Source organism: Phascolarctos cinereus, unplaced genomic scaffold (assembly GCF_003287225.1).
Source record: "Phascolarctos cinereus isolate Bilbo 61053 unplaced genomic scaffold, phaCin_HiC Scaffold_3;HRSCAF=262, whole genome shotgun sequence".
Taxonomy (NCBI): domain Eukaryota; kingdom Metazoa; phylum Chordata; class Mammalia; order Diprotodontia; family Phascolarctidae; genus Phascolarctos; species Phascolarctos cinereus.
Window position 1 is genome coordinate 175804386 of NW_027555736.1, and position 20289 is coordinate 175824674.

The following is a 20289-nucleotide window of genomic DNA, read 5'->3' on the forward strand; positions in this document are numbered from 1 at the left end:
AACCAATCATTGAAAGCAGAAATCACTATTGATCTTTCCAGAGAATCCAGTGGTGGTCTGCCACACTGTTGTTAGTAGGGAAGAAGCACAGATCTAGAGCAAAAAGAGACCTTAAATACCATGTAGTCCGGCTCCCTCATTTTACGGTTCAGGAAAACTGAAGCCCAGTGGGTTGTGAATTGCCCAAAGTCACAGAGGTGTCACAGGCAGGATTTGAACCCAAATCCTCTGACCCCAGAACTAGGACTTTTTCCACCAGTGTCAAACCCGGAAGGAACCTTAAAAGCCATTAGTCCAACCATTTCATTTTACAGGAAGGGAAACTGAGGTCCAGAGAGGCCGGATGACTTGTCTAAGGTTCCTAAGCCTCCCCGTGCAAGGCTCTTTCCAGTCTGTCCTCCAAGGTCTACAGCGACTTCGCTCCTGCCACTCACCCCGACCCTTATTTCCCCTGAAGTCCCCCGCCCAAGTCCACAATTCCTCTCCGGGGCTCCACCATCCCCACTTCTCTCAAGCACCAGCTATGCCCACACCCGCCCACCACGGGGGCTCGGGGGCAGGGTCCAGCAGTCCGCTCGCTAGTGGGCGCGCCGAGAACTGCCCGGAGCTCCCAAGCTTCAGTGACGGGTGGCGGGGCGGAAGTGCACCAGCCGCAGGCCGGGGGGCTAGGGGCGGGACGCGCGAGACTTTCCGCTCTTCTGAACGTTTACCGCTGCCCGGCCGCACGCTCTGTTCCAGCCCGTTAGCCTCGAACATGCGAGAGCAGGGGGTGGGGGGGTCAGCCTGCGGCGGATCGAGCCCAACCGAGCGTGGGGGAGCAGGTTGGCGGATGGCGGATGGCGGATGGCGACAGGGAGGGCGGGGCTCCGCTGGAAGGCTGCGCGCGCCCCTCTCCCCACTTAGTTCCCCCCGCCTCCCCCGGCGCGTCAGACGCACCAAGCCCCGCCTCCTTGGCCCTAATTTGCTGCGGCTGAAACAGTTACCCCGCTAGTAAACAACCGCTGCGCGCGCATCCCGCATCAGCTGGGCTCCTGTGATCTCAGCACCTGATAGAAAGATCCTCCTCTTGTTCCTCTTCCTCCTCCCCTCCTCCTCCTCCTCATCGTCCTTTCCTGCATCCTTGCCTCTCTTGGAACCGGGGGACAACCTGCGTTGTCATCTCCTCCTCTGCCCGAGACCCGAAAGGACACGCAGCGACCGTGTCTGCCGGAGGAAGGCTGGCAAGGGGCTGAGCTGTGCCAGGGCCCTGGTAGGGGGAGGAAGTCTCCTGGGAGAGGAAGGGGCCCTGTCCTATCACCAGCGGGAGAAACCCAGTGAGTGACCAGTCGGCGGGCTCGACTGATGACTGGGGACGATCTACCTCCACATCCTTGAGCCGCAGCCTGGGCTGGGTCTGTCCGCTAGCTTTTCTCTACCAGACCCCAGTGTGACCTCGCTGTGGAGAACAACGGGCAGGCTGTCCCCGCACGCCCCCCTGCAGCTGGGCACCTCTGGAACCCTCTTTGCTCCTTGGCCCCGTCTTCCTCATCCATTCCTGCTCTTCCTCCTCCTCAGCCTCTCCCGTCCATCTACTTCATCTCCTCCATCAAAGTGGTGTGGGATATTTTTCCCGTTATGCATGCGCACCTTTTTCACCAGACCCAAGTGGATTATCTGCCTCAAAAACGTCGGGTGTCGGTGCACACGCCTCCTCCCTGCCAGACCTGTGGGGTATTCACCTGATACACAACAGGTGGCTGGGTGCACACCTTTTGGTAACCAGATCCATGCTATGTTCACCAGATAACGGTGGTCCTGCACTTTTCTTCCGCAACTAGAACCCTGGGATACTCATCTGATAAACGACTACCTCAGCCAGAACCTGGGGGAGAGCGAGGGGGGAGAAGGGTAGTGTCACTTACCTAACCAGAGACTATGGCTGTGAGCCTTCATCATAGGGCCAAGGGAGCTCTCTAGATATCTACTCATTCTGAAGGAACCAAGTTCCACACAATTGGCGTTGTTTTTTTTTCCTAGTGATTTGTGTATTTGGCTAGTGCTCTGGGACAGTTTTCTGATTAAGAATATTCTTATTTTGGTTGATTTGTGTTTGATTCAAGGATTGAGTTTATTATTACTAAGGTCAGGATTAAAAGTAATCTGCATAGGAGGAAGGATTTTTTTGTTTTGTTTTGTTTTGCTGTTTTCTTGTTCTTTAAAAAAAAAAAATGCATCCTCCAGAAACCACCACCAAGATGGCTTCAGTTCGGTTTATGGTGACACCAACAAAGATCGATGACATTCCAGGTTTGTCAGACACCAGCCCGGACCTCAGCTCTCGTTCCAGTTCCCGTGTTCGGTTTAGCTCCCGGGAAAGTGTGCCTGAAACCAGCCGTAGCGAGCCGATGAGTGAAATGTCAGGGGCAACCACCTCATTGGCAACTATAGCTGTGGATCCAGCCAGTGACCGGACCTCCAATCCCCGAGATGTTACAGAAGGTAAGTGAAAGAACAACTGAGAAGAATACATTTGTAGCTACCCTGTTCAACCAGGATGTTAACCAACTGCGAAGAAATTTTCCATTAAGTGGTATTTAGGTGAGATTGATACTTTTTTTTTTTAACAGAACCATAGAAAGCCTTCATTGTGAAGGAAATATGGAGCTTTGAGGCTATTGGCCTTGTGGGCACAAGTATCTAACTAAATAAAATGCTCTTGTTCAGGTAGCAAACTATTTTGAGTTCCTTATTTTTCTCAAGAGTAACTGAAATGATATTTCTGTTTTCTGCTTAAGAGAAGATAGCTATTAGCTAATTTTTCTTTATTATCCTAAAGAATGCTTGGTTGTGAAATCCAGAGGTTGTACTTGGCCTTAGGACCGTTAAGCAGTGATCATATTTTGGATTTATAAGATGCCTTTCCTCCAGAGGGTTCAGAATGTTATATAGTATAATATCATTTATTTTCCAGTATCCTTTCTAAGTAGTTCTTATTTTCCAGAAAGGCTGAAATGCAAAGTGCTTGCACAAGGTCATGTAGGGTTACAGATGATAGTGGTTATTGCCCAATTCTAGACCAGTTGTTTCTCAAAGCAGAGAATTCTGAAGGGATTGTAGAAACTTATTTCCAAACAATCTTTTTCTCTTTAAATACCAGATGAACCTTATTGACTTTCCTCCCTCTCATAGTAGTGCACAGGCCATATATAGCTTGGACTTGACAGGTCTTTCTTCTTCCTAACATAGTATTATGGGTCATACTGCCTTGCTTTTTCTTATTTGTTATAGAGGAAAGGAGTGAAGAAGGAAGTGAAAATGACATGAGATTACAATAGTGCTAAAAAAAGAAAGTTATGGACTAGAAAAGTTTGAGAATCACTGTGCTATGCTGCCTGGGTTTCCATTGTTTGTTGTAAATTAACTAGATTGGAACTTTCTGGTGAAGTTTCTTTAAATTACTTAAAGATAGCTGTTGTGCTGGGTTTTTTTTTTAAATAGTTCTTATTTCTAAAATCTTTACTGTAATTTGAATCATAGGCACCAGCCACCCAGTTGAATTGTGTAAACTTCTGAAAGAGGGTCTGTTTTTGTCATTTTTTGTGTTCAGAAATGTTACTCTGAAGAAAAGATAGGGGAATGATTTTAGTTCTTAATTCTCTTGGGTTTTTTTTCCTCTTCTCTGAACAAGAGAAGGTTGATTTATGTCAGTTACAGAATTTGCTTATCCTTGATTAATTCAGCTTCTATGGGGATGTTACAGTTAGGGCTTGATAATTTTGAACAATAAAATGTAAGATTTAGACACTGTAATAAAGGGTTTGAAATCAGCTACCTAATGGAGTTCACATTATTAGCTTTTTAAAATGTATTTTGTGTTGTTTCTTTGTCTTTATCCATCATACTGTATTTAGGTTTGTAAACCTAAATAAGGGAACTTTTGTGGGCTTACAAATTAATGGTGGTCAATAAAGTTTGAATGTATCTTGTAACTGAAGTAAAATGCCTTATTTACTATGTAGCTGAGTGTTGAATTTACATTCCATATTTTTATCAGTAGCATTATAAAGTATAACTGTCACCTTAACTAGATATTTTTTCAGTAGTTTGTCATTCTTGCAGAACTAGATCTTTTTCAGTACTGTTGTTATCCCAGCCTTGAATGTTCTTTGTACATGTGATTGGTTTCATATTATGAATGCAAAATTAGAAAAATGGATAAGTGACACCCAAATCACACTCCATTGTCAGTATGGAATTTATAGCATAACTCTCTTTGACAATATTTCATTGTAATGTCAGTCATCCCAGTCTACTCAGATATAAGAGAAATTACCCTGCTCTATGTCTTTGAAATGTTTGAAAAATCTAATGATTAGATTTTTATTTTCTCCTTTTTCCTGAACACTAGCTTTTTATTTTCTCCAACAATTTTTTTCTTCATTCATCTTTATTGTGACAGTGACCCAGTACAGATTTTCCTACTTACTTGAATGTCCTATGTGTATTCTTCAAGGTGGTAGTAGAGTAAACAAAGTAAAAGATCTAACACTATCCTTGGGTCTGTAGCTAGATAAAACTTGGTATAAAAGTCACTAAACATTTATTAATTGCCCGGTGTATGCAGAGCACGGTGTTTGGTGCATAGGGGAAATACAAAGTTTTCATAAACCATGTTACTTTCCTCATGGAGCTTATAGTCTGGTAGGGGAATATGACATCTACAGTGTCAACAATACAAAGTAATACATGATAGACTACATGGTGTGTAGGAGATAGCTGTCTTTAGGATAAGAAACAATTGGTGTCAAGTCCCAATTCTGACGTATAGTGGCTTTGTGAATTGGGACAAGTCATTTAACTAATCAGTGTCTCAACCAATTCTCTAAAATAATAAGTTGAATGACATTTGCAAGTTTGTATTAGTAAAGGGAATAATCTGTAAAATCACATATTAAAACCAAAACTACAATATGAGATAAATGCATAAAAAGGTATAGATGAAGAACTATCTGAGGTCCTTCAGGAAGGAAAGGTCATTAATAACTGGAGTGTTCAGATGTAGTGTTTGAGTTGGGCTTTAATCAAAGAGAGCAGTACAGAAGTAAGATAATCTCAGACTCAGGTAATGTGTGAACAAAGTCAAGGAGACATAAAAATATAAGGCATAGCAAGTAGTCTAGTTTGGTTAGAGCTTAGAATATGTGTGGGGGAACAATATAAGAAAAGGCAAGGAAAATAGGGATACCATATTTTGAAAGGACTTTGGTGCCAGACCATTGAATCACAGCTATATTTCTATCATCTACCAGATGTATTCGACATCAATCAAGGCTCTTAGCACACCTAAATTTTACTTTCCTCAGCTATAAATAGGGACAATTACACTTGGGTTAACTACCTTAGGCATTAGTTTTGAGGATCAAATGAGATCATATGTACTACATGGTAAACTTTTTTTTTTACTGTTTTTTCAATTAATAAAGTTCTATTTTCTCTCACTCAGACCTACCCCCCCCCCACAAAAAAGAAAGAAAGAAAACCTTTGTTAATAGATATGAATAGACAAGAAAAACAAATTCTTCCATGGCTGTGTTCAAAAAAAAATCTCATTCTGCACCTGGAACCTATCAATTTCTCTGTCAGAAGGTGGGTAGGAGACGGCATGCTTCATAATCAGTTCTCTCGAACCATGGGTTGGTTACTAAATTGATCAGAATTCTTAAGCCTTTCAAAATTTTTTATCTTTACAATGTTCTTGGTAAACTTTAAAGCACTATAAATGTAAGCTGCTGTTTTCTTTATTAACCCAATAACCTCTTAACTCCCTCCATATCAACTAAAATTTATTTTTTTTTAATTCTGTGGATTTTTCTTACCCTTTTTACTTCCTTGATTCTTCCATTGCTCTGTCATTGGTAGGATTCTATCCCATTCCCATAAATTTCACACTTTACCAAAAAATTTATCCTGTGATAGAACTTCCCTATCTACAATTACAGTTGCTGGGAAGAGCAATTTACTCATATTTGCCTTATGTACTTATTTTTGAGTTGCAGGTAAAAATTTTAGTGTTCATCCCTGTATCTAAATTTTTTATCTTGCTGTTATCCTTCTGAGTAGATGTTTCAGTATATTTATGTTTTAACTACAGGCACTTGTATTCTATTATGCTTGTATTTTAATTCAGTTGAATAAACATTTATTAAGTGTATGTTATATGCAAGGTACTGAGGACCAAAAGGAAATAGTCCCTGTCCTCAAGTTGGGAATGCATCATATATGCAGATAAGAAAATACAAGGACATTTGAGGTTGAAGAAAACGTTAAGAACTGGGGAGATCAAGCAGGACAAATATTCTGATAGGTAGGGATTGAGGGCATTCTAGGCAGGGGGATGGCTGGTGTGTGTGCCCAGAAGCAAGAAATAGAGTAACAAGGTCCAGGAATGGTTACTTAGTATAGTTTTGCTGAATATATCATTTGTGGAACGGCCTAGTGTAAAATATAGCTAATGAGACAGAATGAATGAAGCCAGATTATGAAAGACTTTAAATGTCAAGCTAAGGAGTGTGTATTTTATCCCATAGGCACTTGGCAACCAACTGAAGTATTTTGAGCAGAAGAGTGATACGGTCAAACCTATACTCTTAAGAAGACTTTTTTGGGAGGTATTGCAGCTATATTGTATATGAATTGGAGAGGACACAAAATGAAAGCAAGGGAACCAATTAGAACCTATTAAAGTAGTACAGTCAAGATATCATGAGAACCTAAACTATAGTGGTGGCTGTGACAAAGGGAAGCAATACAAGAGATGTTGATGAGGTATAATTGACAAGACATGGTAAGTGATTAGATATGAGGGAAAGGAAATAATTGAGCTGATTCAAGGATTATGAACCTAGATGACTTGGAGGATGGTGGCACTCCTAACAGAACCAAGAATATCTGGAGGAAAGGCAGATTTAGGGCAGAAGATAATTTTGTTTTACACATGCTAAGCTTAAGGCACCTAAGGGGTAACCAGGAGGAAATATCCAGAATTGAGTTGATTATGCATAAGTGTAAAGAGACAAGGACTGAATTTTAGAGATTTTTTGAGTTATCTGCATAGAGATGATCTTTGAACCTGTGGGAACTAATGAGATCTCCAAGAAGGAGATAGTAGAGACAGAAGACAAGATCATAAAGATAGAGTCCACGACAAACCCTGGGAAACACTAAAGGGAGAAAAGGAGATGGATTATGAGGCAGCAAAAAGGCCTGAGAAGGAGTAGCCAGATAGGTAGAAGGATAGGAAGAGAGTTCTGTCAGAAACTGAGGGAGGAGAGACAGTCTAATGTGTGGACCATTCTTTCTAGGAGTTTAGGAATAAAAGGAAGGAGAGATATGGAGTGATAGCTTGAAGGGATATCAGAGTCAATTGAGGATTTTTTCACATTTGTGTTAGTAGGGATAGAGATTGAAGATGATCAGGACGGGGGATAACCAATGAGGCAAACTCCTGGAGGAGATGGGAGGAGATTGGAATTCAGGACTCAGGACTCAGCTGTAAGAGAAGGCCCACCTCTTCTTCAGAAAGGACCAAAGGATAGGTGGAGATGTAAGGGGTTTTGAGGTATGAGTAGGGAAGAAAATTCACCTTGGATCTCCTTTGTTTTCTCAGTAAAGTAAGAAGAGAAGACATCTTTCGCTTATTTCTCAACCCCTTGCAGTATGGCTTCTGACCTCATCACTTAACTAAAACTACTCTCAAAGTTAATAGTGATCTCTTAATAACTATAGCCAATCTTTTATTTTCTGAGTTTTCATCCTTCTTGACCTCCCTGTAGCATATGACAGTGTCCACTACTCCCTTCTCCTGGATACACTCTCCTCTCTGGGTTTTCATATTATTCTCTCTTCATTCTCCTCCATTTGTCTAGGTACTACTTCTCAATTTTCATTTCTTGATTATCATCCATGTGCCATCCCCTAATTTTGGGAGTCCCCAGGGCTCTCTGTACTGGCCTATCTTCCCTTTTTGTTCTCTCTCTCTCTGTGTCTACCTCTCCATCTCTATCTCTCTTTCTCTTCCCCCCTCTTCTCCTTCTCCCTCTCTCCCTCCTCTCTCCCTCTTCCCTCCCTATCAGCTTCTATTCAATTATGATCATTTTGCAGATCTATATATCCATTCCTGGTCTCTTATTTGAGCTCCAATCACACATTACCAGTTGCCTATTGGCAGTTTTCAACTGGACCCATAAGCACCTCATACTCAATATGGCCAAAGTAGACAAATAATAGAAATATAGGCATATATGTTTCCCAAAACCTTCCTGTCTTTCTAACTTTCCTGTTTCCATGGAGGGCTAGCACTATTCTTCTAGTCACAAGGACTCTCCCTTACCCTCTGTGTTTAACCAGTGCCAAATATTAGCACTTCTATCTCCTTAAAATCACTCATATCAATTCCCTTTTCATTGTTCACATGCTAATCACCATAGTTCTGGCTTTTATCACCTTTTACCTGGGCTATTTTGATAGCCTAGGAATTGGTCTCCCTGCTTTCAGCCTTTCCTCTAATCCATGCTCCACATAGCTGCTAAAGTGATGGAAGTAAAGCGAAGGAAGCTTCAATGGCTGATAGTTTCTTGGATCAATTTAATAATAATTTTAATGATTAATATCTATATAGTGTTAACTATGTGCCAGGCACTGTGCTAACAACTTTTTATAAATATTACTCATTTGATCATCACAATAATTCTGGGAAATAGTATTATTATTATCCCCATTTTACAGATGAAACTGAGGCAAACAGAGGTTAAGTGATTTGCCCAAGATCACACAACTAGTAAGTGTCTGAGGCCATATTTGAACTCAAGTCTTCCTGATTTCAGACTGGTGCTCTATTCACTGTACCACCAACCTACCCAGATACAAAGTCCTCTGTTTAAATCTCTTCATCATCTGGTCCAACCTACCTTTACAGACTTATTGCACCCTCCCCTCTAGACATTTTGCAAACCAGCCAAACTATACTACTTGCCATTCCTTACACATGACATTCTACCTCCTGTTTCTATGCCTTTCTTAAATTAGATTTTTTTTTAACAATGATAATCTGCCTTCTCTCTCTTCCACCTACTTCTTTACTCCATTAAGAAAGAAAGAAAAAACAAAACCCCTGTTATAAACATCTGGAGTAAAAACAAACAAATTCTCATACTGGTCAGGCCAAAAAACCAAAAAATATATACACACACAAAAACCTCTCAATATTCACTCTGAGTACATTACCTCTTTATCATAAGATGGGTAGTGTGTTTCATCATGAATTCTCTGGAATTATGGTTGGTTCTTACATTGAATAGACTTCCTGAGTTTATCAAAGTTGCTTGTCTTTTTAGTATTTTTTTTTTTTGGCTAGGCAGTGGGGTTAAGTGACTTGCCCAGGGTCACACAGCTAGTAAGTGTTATGTGTCTGAGGCCGGATTTGAACTCGGATCCTCCTGAATTCAGGGCCAGTGCTCTATCCGCTGTGCCACCTAGCTGCCGCCAGTATTCTTATAGTGTAAATTTTCCTCTTAGTTCTGCTCATTTCACTTTGCATCAGTTTATGTAAGTCTTCTCAGGTTTCTCTAAAACCGTTGCCTCCATCATTTCTTTCAGCACAATAATATCCTATCACACTCATAAACTATAACTTGTTCAACCATTCCCCAACTGATAGGCACCCTCTCCATTTTAATTTCTTTGCTACCACAAAAAAGAGTTGCTGCTAATATTTTTGTACATCCTTTGTTTGTTTTGGTTAGGACTAACCTTTCCTTTACTCTGCCCTCTCTCTCATTCCAGTCCCCCTCCCTCCCTTTTTCCTTTTTATCTCCTGTTTCCGTTTTGAGCAAAATGTATTTCTGTACCCAATTGTGTGTGTATCTTTCCTCCTTTGTCCACTTCAGATTAGAGTGTCACCTATTTCCCCTACTCTTTCCTCATTGTATTGACTTCTACTTTTATACTCTGATTATGTGAGATAACTTCCATAACCTTCCACTTCCTTTCTCCTCCTAATATATTCCTTTTCCTCTCCTTATCCATTCTTCTTTTAAGATCATCAAAACATAACAGAACCATTCCCACATTCTCTAATTAAGATTCCTATGACCCTTTAGGATGACACAGGGTGTTGAAGGAATACATATTCCCTTATTAGAGTGTGAACAGTTTATCTTTGCTTCATCCTTTTTCATTGTTTGCTCTTGATTACTTTTTTATGTTTCTCTTGACTCCTGTGTTTGCTTTTTAAAGTTTCTATGCAGCTCTGCTCCTTACATCATGAATATGTAGAGTCTTCTGTTTCATTAAAGACTCATTTTCCCACCTATAGAATTATACTCAGTTTCTCTGGGTAAGTTATTTTTGGTTGTAAATCAATTTCTTTGCCTTCTGGAATATTGTATTCCCAGATCTCTACTCCTTTATTGTGGTGACTGCTAAATTTTTTGTTATTCTGACTGGTTCCTTGGTACTTAAAAAGTTTTCATTTTAGAGTTTCCTACTTGAGGTGACCAATTGATTCTATTTCTACTTTGCCCTCTGGTTCTAAAAGATCTGGGCAGTTTTCTTTTATGATTCTTGAAATGCAATGTCTAGGTTCTTTTGGGGGGCATGACTTTCAGATAGTCTATTGATTCTTAAATTTTTTTCTCCTCAATCTATTTTCCAGTTCAGTTGTTTCTACTATAAATATATTATATTTTCTTCTCTTAGTCTTTTGACTTTATTTTAATATTTCTTGTTGTTTTATGGTATCATTATCTTCTGTTTGTTCCATTCTAATTTTCAGGGAGTCTCTTGACTAAGGTTTTATATCATGACAAGTATTTAATTCCCTTTCCTATTCTTTCTTCCCTATCTTCAACTTTTTTCCATTTTTTTTTAGTTCTAGCATTCTCATTTATAAAATATTTTGAACTCTTTTTTAAACTCTTCATTTATCTTAGGAATTTGAATTTAACTTGTGCCCAAACTGTATTTTTCTTTGAGGCTCTGCCTGTACATATTTTGGAGTTATCTTTTTCTGGGTTTCTGTTTTAAGAGACCCTGTCACCATAATAGCTTTTTAGGGTGAAATCCTTTTTTTGTTTACTCATTCTTCTAGCCTACTTCTTGACTTTGGACTTTATATTAGGTCTTAAGTCTGTATACTTCTAGGAATGTCTGAGCTGACCTTTTGCCTTCTAGATTCCTATTGCTACTTTCTAGAGGTTTTGATTATTGATTGTGTTATTCCAGGAGCTCTGCAAAAGCTTAGGCTAGGGAAATGCAAGTTTTCAGGGTTCCCAAAGTGGCCTGATTCAAGACAAAGTCTGATCACTGCCCTCTTGGTCTGCACTCTACAATTTCCTGAACCTGGGTATGGATATGAGCAACAGACCTGCCAGCCTGCACTGATTGGGTTTGAAGTTACAGCAAACTGCTGTTGGACTCAGCTCCTATCATCCAGCTAGAAAGCTCTGCAGGTTTAGAGTTAAAGAATCTTCTTTGGTCTAGGATTCCTGCCATGGTCATTCCACTGCAGGCTTCAGAATGGGCTAGAAGCTGAACTGAAATCACTCTCTGCTCCTAGAGGTCAGAGCCACACAGCTGCTGCTTGATTTTATACTTGCTCCTTGCTCAGTAAACAGTCTAGGGCTGCAACTGCTTCTTAACTCTGAAATGCTTCCCACTATGTGCAGATCCCCCTCCTGAGTCCACTCTGTATCTATGACCTGGAACTGAGTTTCAGTTTCTTTATCTGTTAAAGGGAGATAATGCCAGTACCTACCTCAGTTGATGTTGTGAGGATCAAATGAGATAATTTATTAAAAAGAGTTTTATAAACCCTGAAATGCTATGTAAATGTCAGTTGTCATTCTTATTATTAGCTATCTCATATTCTCATCTTTTTGTCCAAGGACAATTCACTATCCTAAAATTTTTTCTTACATTTAATGTTCTTCAGTAATTGTATTGGTGAATAGGGAAAAGACCCTAGTTGTTTTGTTTGTTTTGTTTTTTAGAGTGAATAACGGTATTAAGATATAAGTTCATCCATCTTCAGATTCACTGAAAGCATCTTCAGAACTGCAATAGCACACAGGATGCCAGGGATGACATCTACCTTGTCCTATTCCCATGTGGCTTTAATTTCTTCCAGTAGGTCTCGGTATTTTGAAACATTTTGATCCATCTGGTTTGTTGAGTATGTATACTCAGTATGACAGCAGCTATTGAAAACATTGTTCTTAAATTTTTATGGATTAATGTTATGTCTTGGTGGTTGAAGCAAGAATTATGTTTTTACTAATGTTGAGCTTATTTTTTCTGAGTTCTCATGGGTATTTTAGGATCTATATTTGTAGCAAAGGAATTTTTCTATTATTTTATTGTCATTTATTAATTAGTCCAAATCTGTAATTTCATCCTTTCTTACTTTACAACAAAACTGATCTATGAGAAAACATTCCACCCCACCACTTACAAACTGGTTATCCCAAGAAGATTAGTATAAAGCTTCTAACTAAGCCAAATCTGCCATTACTTATTCCTATTTTTCCTAGCTTACTGACTTTGATATCAAACTTTTCAGTTCCAGTGATCTATGTGTCAGTTAATTTATCAACATCAGCATTCTCATGTTGTGAACTGATTTGAATAGTTCTTGCAATAAAGGAATCAAAGACAAATCCTTGATTCTTCTCCCTTTTCTTTTTCAACCAGTTGCTGTGATGCTTTTTCAAGAGCTATTTGAAGGGGTGGCAGGTGGCACAATGGATAAAAGCACCAGGCCTGGAGTCAGGAAGACCTGAGTTCAGATTTTGCCTCAGACACTCACTAGTTGTTTGACCCTGGGCAAGGCACTTAACCCTGTTTGCCTTAGTTTTCTCATCTGTAAAATAAGCTGCAGAAGAAATAGCAAATTAGTAGCTTTGCCAAGAAAACCCCAAATTGGGTCACGAAGAGGTGAAATAAGACAAGAACAAATATTAAGTTTGGGTTTTTAATAGTAGTTTACTTCACTCTCTCTTCAAACTAAGTTACCTAAATACGATGACAACTTCATTTTGTAGTTACTGTGTTGTGTTGTACATCGTGTCATCTGTACAGTGCCTACTACATTGTGGGCATTGAGTTAACATTAAAGTATCATTTAGCTACTTTTATTCTAAAATTAGTGTTCATGCATTATATGCAAAATCCACTAGCCATAAGGAGGTACTTTATATGATGTTTTTGTTTTCTACGGATAGTTTAAGGTTAATCAAATGGAAGAAATCCAGTGTTGGATTCTCTTTACTTTGCATTTTATTTTCTAAGAAATATGTCCTTAGTTTTGGCAATGTTGCGTAATAGTAGCTTATTACCATAAACCACTTGCTGTATTTACTAGCTTCTTGTTTTTGGTGCAGCAGATATTTTAGAAAACGGGTCTTAAATGTCATGCTTCAGTATACAAGCTGATTGTTTTGCAGCATTTGAAAGGAATTTTAGCCTCAATGTTAGTATTGTGCTACCCTTCAGTGTCAATAGGGGACGAGTTTAGGGATCATACTACTTTTACAGAAAAATCTGAATAACCAGGACTTGTTAGCTCAGCTCAACTATCAGTGTTTAGCTACCATGCCTCTTCATTGTCTTATAGCACTGCCCTGGTTCTCATGAACAATTACATACCTAACAGTATATACACAACAGCAGATGGAAAATCCTTCATGCCTTGGTGTATATATATATACTTGTGTGTGTGTGTGTGTATTTACACACAGAAAAAAGTGTGTATGAATCTGAGTTGCTGTTAAAAAATAATTATCTGGTAGCCAGCTTTCTGGTCCTTGGAGAACCAATCTGTAAGTAGACCTCTACTCAAGGCCTTTCTAGCTTGCCAGAGCTTATGTTCTCTTGGCATAACCTTTGAGAACCTCAGGGTCACACCCATGACACAATGAAATGCTTACCAGAATGGCACTGGAAAGAAGTAGAAAGTAACAATCTTACTCCGCTATCAAATTGTTCTTTGAGCGGCTACGTGGTACAGTAGCTAGAACACCAGCCCTGGAGTCAGGATGGACCTAAGTTCAAATCCAGTCTCAAGACACTTGACACTTACTAGCTGTGTGACACTGGGCCTATTATTACCTACCAAAAAACAAAAAAACAAAAAAAAAGAAACCAAACTGTCCTTCCTAAAGTACAGTTCTGACCATGTCACATCCCTATTCAAGCCACTTCAATGCTTACCACCTATCACCTCTGGGATCAAATAGAAAGTTCTCTGGTTTTTAAAATTCTGGATAACCTGGCCACTTCCTACCTTACCATTCTTTTTACACCTTACTCCCCTCCATTTACTCAATGATGCTGACCTCCTTGCTGCTTCTGATACAGGACATTCCATTTCCTGACTCCAGGCATTTTCACTGGCCGTCCTCCATGTCTAAAACTCTCTCCCTCTTCATTTCTTCCACTCGACTTCCCTGGCTTCTTCAGGTCTCAGCTAAAGTCCCACCTTCTGCAAGAAACCTTTCCCAGTTCTCTTTAATCTTAATACCTTCCCTCTGAGATGATCTCAAATTTATCCTTTATATGTATTGATTGTATATAGTTGTTTCATGTTTTCTTCCCTATTACCATTGTGACCTCCTTGGGAGCGGAGACTGCTTCCTCCCACCCCCTTTTGTATTCCCAAGTACTTAGCACAAATGCCTGGCACACAGTAGGTACTTAATAAATGCTTGTTGACTTAATTTGGGGCTTTCTCCCTGCCAAGCATTTCTATCCCACCATGATCTCTTCCTTTTCTTTATTAGAGGATTGGAGAGGCTCTCAGCTTGTATTCCTAATAGAAAACTTGGGAAGCACTGGGTTTTTACTATTACCAGTGTAGGAACAATTGCAAAAGGATTTCCTGTGAATTTTGTCTATGTAAGGAAAATCTCACTAGAAATAAATATTTTCTATTTTATACCATGTGTATTTTATACCATATAAATTATATCAATTTATGATTGTTGACATTCACTATGGTTCTGGGTGGTAATTTTAGTTTGTCCTATTTCTGGATTAAGGCCAACAGCATCTTTTCAAGTCTCCAAACCTATTCCTCTTCCTTTTCATTATTTTTGTCAATTTATCCTATCATTTACTAATACTCTCTGATACTGAAAACTTTGGTATTATTTTTGACTCTTCTCTCTTCCTTACCTTTCATATTCCAGTTAACTACCAAGATTGTTTCCACAGTCTCTGATGTATTTGTCACCTCTGTTCTCTTTCTACTACCATTATAGTACAAAGCCTCCATTTCCCCCTGCCAGGGATATTCTATCAGATCATTCCACCTCTAATCTCTCACTACCTTTGTTTTCCTGTTCTGTGACATTGTCATACAACTAAAAAGGTGGAAGCAGTTATCATAGTGGGGGAAAAAAACACACACACACACTGCTACCAGACTTAGCTCATGTTACTCTTGTGTTTAAAACTCTTTACCAGCTCTTTATTGCTAGCCAAGTCAAGTTCTGACTGTTTAGCCTGGCATTCAAAGCCTTGGGAGGTCTGATTTCACCCTACATTTTTAGCCTTGTTTCTGGTGGATAAAAGAGCTTGCTAAGCAAATTAAATGCAAACAAATCAAATGTACAAATAGCCTGCTCTAAGGCTGAATACCAACAATCTTGTCAAAGAGTACTTTCAGTTGTTGTTTTAAGTTAATGAATGGGCTAATTATAAATATATATGTTAAAGCATTTATACCTAAGATTTATGGTTTAGCTCTCCATTCTTCTATTAGCTAATTCAATTGAATATAATGAAATTTCATCTCTTTAAAATATTCTAAAATTCTGATGTTAGCCTAAGGTAAAGTGATAATCTCTATAATTAAAATAAATTTAGTTTATTATAATTATGGAATGGAAGGAAAAGGACAAAATACTGTTGGACTGTTGCATCTCTTAAAGGTACCTTTTGTTTAAGGCCCAAGGAAAACAAGGAATAGGTTATCTAGGAATCTTTTTTCCTCTTATTTGAATCCGGTTTAGGTTTCCTAAAGAGGAAAGACTGTGAACTACTTGAGGACAGGGACTGCCTTTCTTTGTATCCTCAGTGCCTGGTACCTAGTAGACGCAATGCTTGTGGACTTGAGGACACTGCTTTATAAATTGTTATTGTTCCAGGGGTGAGGACCCTGTGGCCTCCTAGGTCCTTGAGTGTAGCCTTTTGACTGAGTCCAAGTTTTGTGAAGTTTGAATTCAGTCAAAGGGCCACACTGGAGGACCTAGAGGGCCATATGTGGCCTCGAGGCCCCAGGTTCCCCACCTCTGTACATTTTTCAGTCATGTCCAATTCTTCTGTGACCCCTTTTTGGGGTTTTCTTGGCAAAGATACTGGATACTCCAGCTCATTTTACATGAGGAAACTGAGGCAAACAGGGTTAAGTGACTTGCCCGTGGTTACACAATTCATAAGTATCACAGGTCACATTTGAATTCAGGTCTTCCTGACTCCAGGCCCAGTGATCAATCTACCCATTATAAACTATAAAGTGTCATAAATAAATGTGACTTGTTATCTACTATGACAGATTTTGATGTATTAAAATATGAACAACTTGGTGAGCTCTATGGGAAACTAGCCTTTGTGCTGGTATCCATAGAATTTCCTATAGCCAATGTTCTGAGTGGTATGGTTGGCATAGCCAAACAATTTTCAGCCATTTAAGTAATTTCAGTTACTTCCAAGATTGCCTAATTATAAAATGTTTGTGGGTTTCGATGGAGTTAATCCTGTGTTTTATGATGAGGCTTATAATGTGAGGACAGGGTGGGGTTGAACAGGGAGTTTCCGGACCAATTTGGTAAGCTTACCTAGATGTAAGCTTTAGACTCTTTGATTGTCTATACCTCTCGCTATAGAGGGTGTGAACATACAGGTTGGCAAAAGAGAACTTCTCATTGTTTCAGTGACTGAGTTACCCTAAAATGAATTGGTTGATTTGGAACCACCCTTTAAACAAAAGGTACCTTTAAAGGACATCCCGAGATGGAACAATGCAACAGTGTTTTGTCCTTTTCCTTCCATTCCATAAATGAATCAGATGATTTGGACTATTGGGAGGACTTCGAGCCACCCTTTTCTTCTGGCCTTTAAGAATTAGGCTGCTTTTTTGCCTTTTGTTTTCCATCTTTCTTCTGGCAAGATTTCTGGAGATAGAGAAAAACAGTGTTATTGTCTGTTGAGGGCAGGTAACAGAAGGGAGAATTCCTTTTGCCCACCCCTACCCCAGTTGTTAATGGCTGGCTTAAGGCAGAAGTACAGGTGAGCTACTTGTATGTGCTATATGTCCATGAAGCTGAGTGTTCCTGCCTGCCTTTACCTTCTCCCTTTCTTAGCACAGGTCAGCAGAGAGACTGGAAAAAAGGTAGGTTTTTTAAATGCTAAGTTGCTCAGTGAAGGAGACTCAGTGGCTTTTTCTCCCTACAATCCATTTCTTCTGAGCTTGTGATTTCTTTCACAGAAGGAACAGAAATGAGTCTAGGCTTCCATATTTGGTCTGAGGTACTTCTGCATACAGAATACAACAAAGTTCATGTGTGTGATGTGTGTGTGTGTCTGTATGTCCATCTGTGTGTCTGTGTCTAGATGGCTCCAGCCCCGAAGTGAGTTTTATTGAACAAATAAATATCTCTTGTCTTTGAAGGGGAAAATCCCTTTTCTAATAAGTGCACGCAGTAATCAACTCAAATCAGCATTAATGGTCTTTAGGGTTTATATGTGTATTTTAGATAATAGCAACTGTAAAAATAAAACAATTTGAGAAATCAGAATCCTTTCCCAGTGCCGGCTTCAGCTTGTCTCACTTCTTTTGGACAAGGGGAAAACAGAAAGTTGAAGGGTTCTGTACTGGTGGTAAGAGAATTGTCTTCTCCCTGGAACAGGAGTTCTTAACCTGGGGTCCACGAATTTTTTTTTGAGGGGGCTAGGCAATGGGGTTAAGTGACTTGCCCAGGGTCACACAGCTAGTAAGTGTCAAGTGTCTGAGGCTGGTCCTCCTGACTCCAGGATGGGTGCTCTATTCACTGTGCCACCTAGCTGCCCCCAAGAATTTATTTTTTTTTTAAAGATATTTTGATAATTGTTTCAATATATTTTGTTGCCTTTGTAATTCTGTGTGTTTTAAGCATTTAGTCATTTAAGAACCCTGCCCTGGAGAAGAGAAAGTTAAGTGAGAAGAGTCAGCACCTTGTGTTCTGCCAGCTGAGATGGGAGTCAGCTGTACAATTTATCACCGTATCTTCCCAACTTACACTTGCTATAGTATCTCACTACATATGCTACCTATGTTCCTCCCAATTGATGGTGTCGTCCATAACATCAACGTGTTCTAGGGACTAAGAGGTTTTAATTTCCAAGAACAGTTACACTGACAGAAAACCCACATAAACAAAAGTTGTTTCGGGTCTTCAATCATTTTTAAGAGTGGAAAGGGGTCCTGAGGCCAAAAGGTTTCAGAACCACTACTCCACAGCAACTACTTGTTGCTCCTGGCATCCTTCTCCCCTTTCCTACAAATCTGTTCAACCTGAAGGTCTTGGGCAAAACCTTAAAACTTGGGGAATACTGGGTAAACTACCCAGCTAACAGACCTATTCCCACCTCCACAAAACTTCCAAGTAAAATGCCTCAATGGGCTTAGTAAAAAGATGGATTACACCTACGTAGATGGAAGTAGGGTTACACTTGCAATAAATCTCTCACTACAAACCATTAATGTCTTTTTGTTTTTCTTTCTAAAAACTCTTGAACTCATTAATATCCTTATAGCTAGCTGGTCTAAAGGATAAGACACTGGAAATATTGTATTCAAAACTCACTCTCAAACCTTTGTCTATAAATTGTTATGCCAATTGTGATAAATTGATCAAAACATTTGGCTTAATCTTAGTACGGCAGTTACAGAAGGTATAAATAGGAAAATTACCAACAGTGCATTTGGTTCCAGACTCTAAAGTTTAGTCCAAAGGTAAAACAGTTTAGTAACATAGACTTACAAGTTGATGATAAACTCTTCTCTTTCGTATACTAAGTATACCCATTAAAAGTCTAAAATTTAAAACCTTTACATTTTCTGACTGCTGGCTAGCATAAACTTGCAATTAAAGTAAAAACCAGAAGTTGCTCCTTTTTTAATTCAATATGGGGGAGAAAAGTATTGGCTTTTTGGAACTGGAGGGCTTCTTCTTGCAGGTTTTTCAGATACAATATATTCCCAAATGCAAAGAATGCCTTCTAATTACATCATCAAAATGGACATGAACTCTAAGCTTAATTTATTGAGCATACCAGTCAAGGTGCAAAGAGCTGCTGTCATAAACTAAAGATATGAACTTGGAAATTTCCCTGAACACTTAGGTCAGAGATCGGCATCAATTATTTCTTTAACTAGGTGCTGAAGAAAGCTATGTACCTCTTAATGAGAGAAATTTCCTTCCAAATGAAAACTTGAGAAATTTAAACTCTTTGACAATACAAAACTGATCTGTGTACTTGTACTTTGAGGAAATATTTTTCATTCTGGATATACTGATCAAATCTAAGTTTATGGAGGGTAGAGACTATATCTTAACTTTTTGTAAAACCTAATCCCCTCCCCCATCCTCAAATTCTAGCTCAATAACTTTGTGCAACTCAAATATTTTTTTGAGTGAATGAATGAATGATCTTGGTGTAGTGGAGAGAACTAGACTGTGTCAGGACACTTGGGTTCAGATTTTGTCTCTGACAGTTTACCTAGCTTGTGACCTCTGACTAGTTATTTTACCTCCGAAGCTTAATTTTCTGATCTACAAAACAGGGATGATAGTACTTAACAATCGATCTCACAGGGTTGTTTTGAGGAAAGTACTTTGTAAACCTTGAAATGGCTTAATATGAGTTGTTATCATGATACTGACTAAACGAAAGATTCTGACAAGCCCTCCTTAAAATTTCCGTCCTGAGAGATATTAATAGACTTACCTTAAAAATTAGAACCTATCTGGTCGACGTACAAGACGTTCTTCTGTGAAAAATAGAAAAAGGGCATGAAGTAAACTACCTCTTCATTTTCCCATCCTGAAAGTTTTTGTGCGCAAAAATTGGCCTCGTGAGCCAAACAATGGAAACATTAAATTAGCTGTTGGACTGACTGTTTCACGAACCTTGGCCGGTCACCTGTTTTCAGGTAGCCCAGGGAAAGTAGCTGGTGTGGTCTTTGCCGTTCTTCTACTTAATAACAATAAGAGG

General features: G+C 39.3%; 1 protein-coding gene and 2 long non-coding RNA genes across 5 annotated transcripts in view; 1 reads left to right on the forward strand and 2 right to left on the reverse strand.

Annotated features, from left to right (window-relative positions):
* Window positions 1-2199: 2199 nt before the first annotated feature.
* LOC144456324 (uncharacterized) lies at window positions 2200-17116 on the reverse strand. The gene is made up of 2 exons (XR_013485390.1): window positions 17028-17116; window positions 2200-2361 (listed from the first exon to the last, which is right to left on the reverse strand). It is a non-coding gene; the product is annotated as an uncharacterized LOC144456324 (long non-coding RNA).
* SLC12A6 (solute carrier family 12 member 6) overlaps window positions 2208-20289 on the forward strand; it is a 91892-nt gene continuing 73810 nt past the window's right edge. For all 3 annotated transcript variants that reach the window (XM_020996693.2, XM_020996765.2, XM_020996836.2), the window contains exon 1: window positions 2208-2478. In XM_020996693.2, coding sequence (XP_020852352.1) covers window positions 2208-2478 — 271 coding nt within the window. The remainder of the gene's footprint in view (window positions 2479-20289) is intronic.
* On the reverse strand, window positions 17124-20277 carry LOC110215755 (uncharacterized). The gene is made up of 3 exons (XR_002326610.2): window positions 20205-20277; window positions 20023-20065; window positions 17124-17207 (listed from the first exon to the last, which is right to left on the reverse strand). It is a non-coding gene; the product is annotated as an uncharacterized LOC110215755 (long non-coding RNA).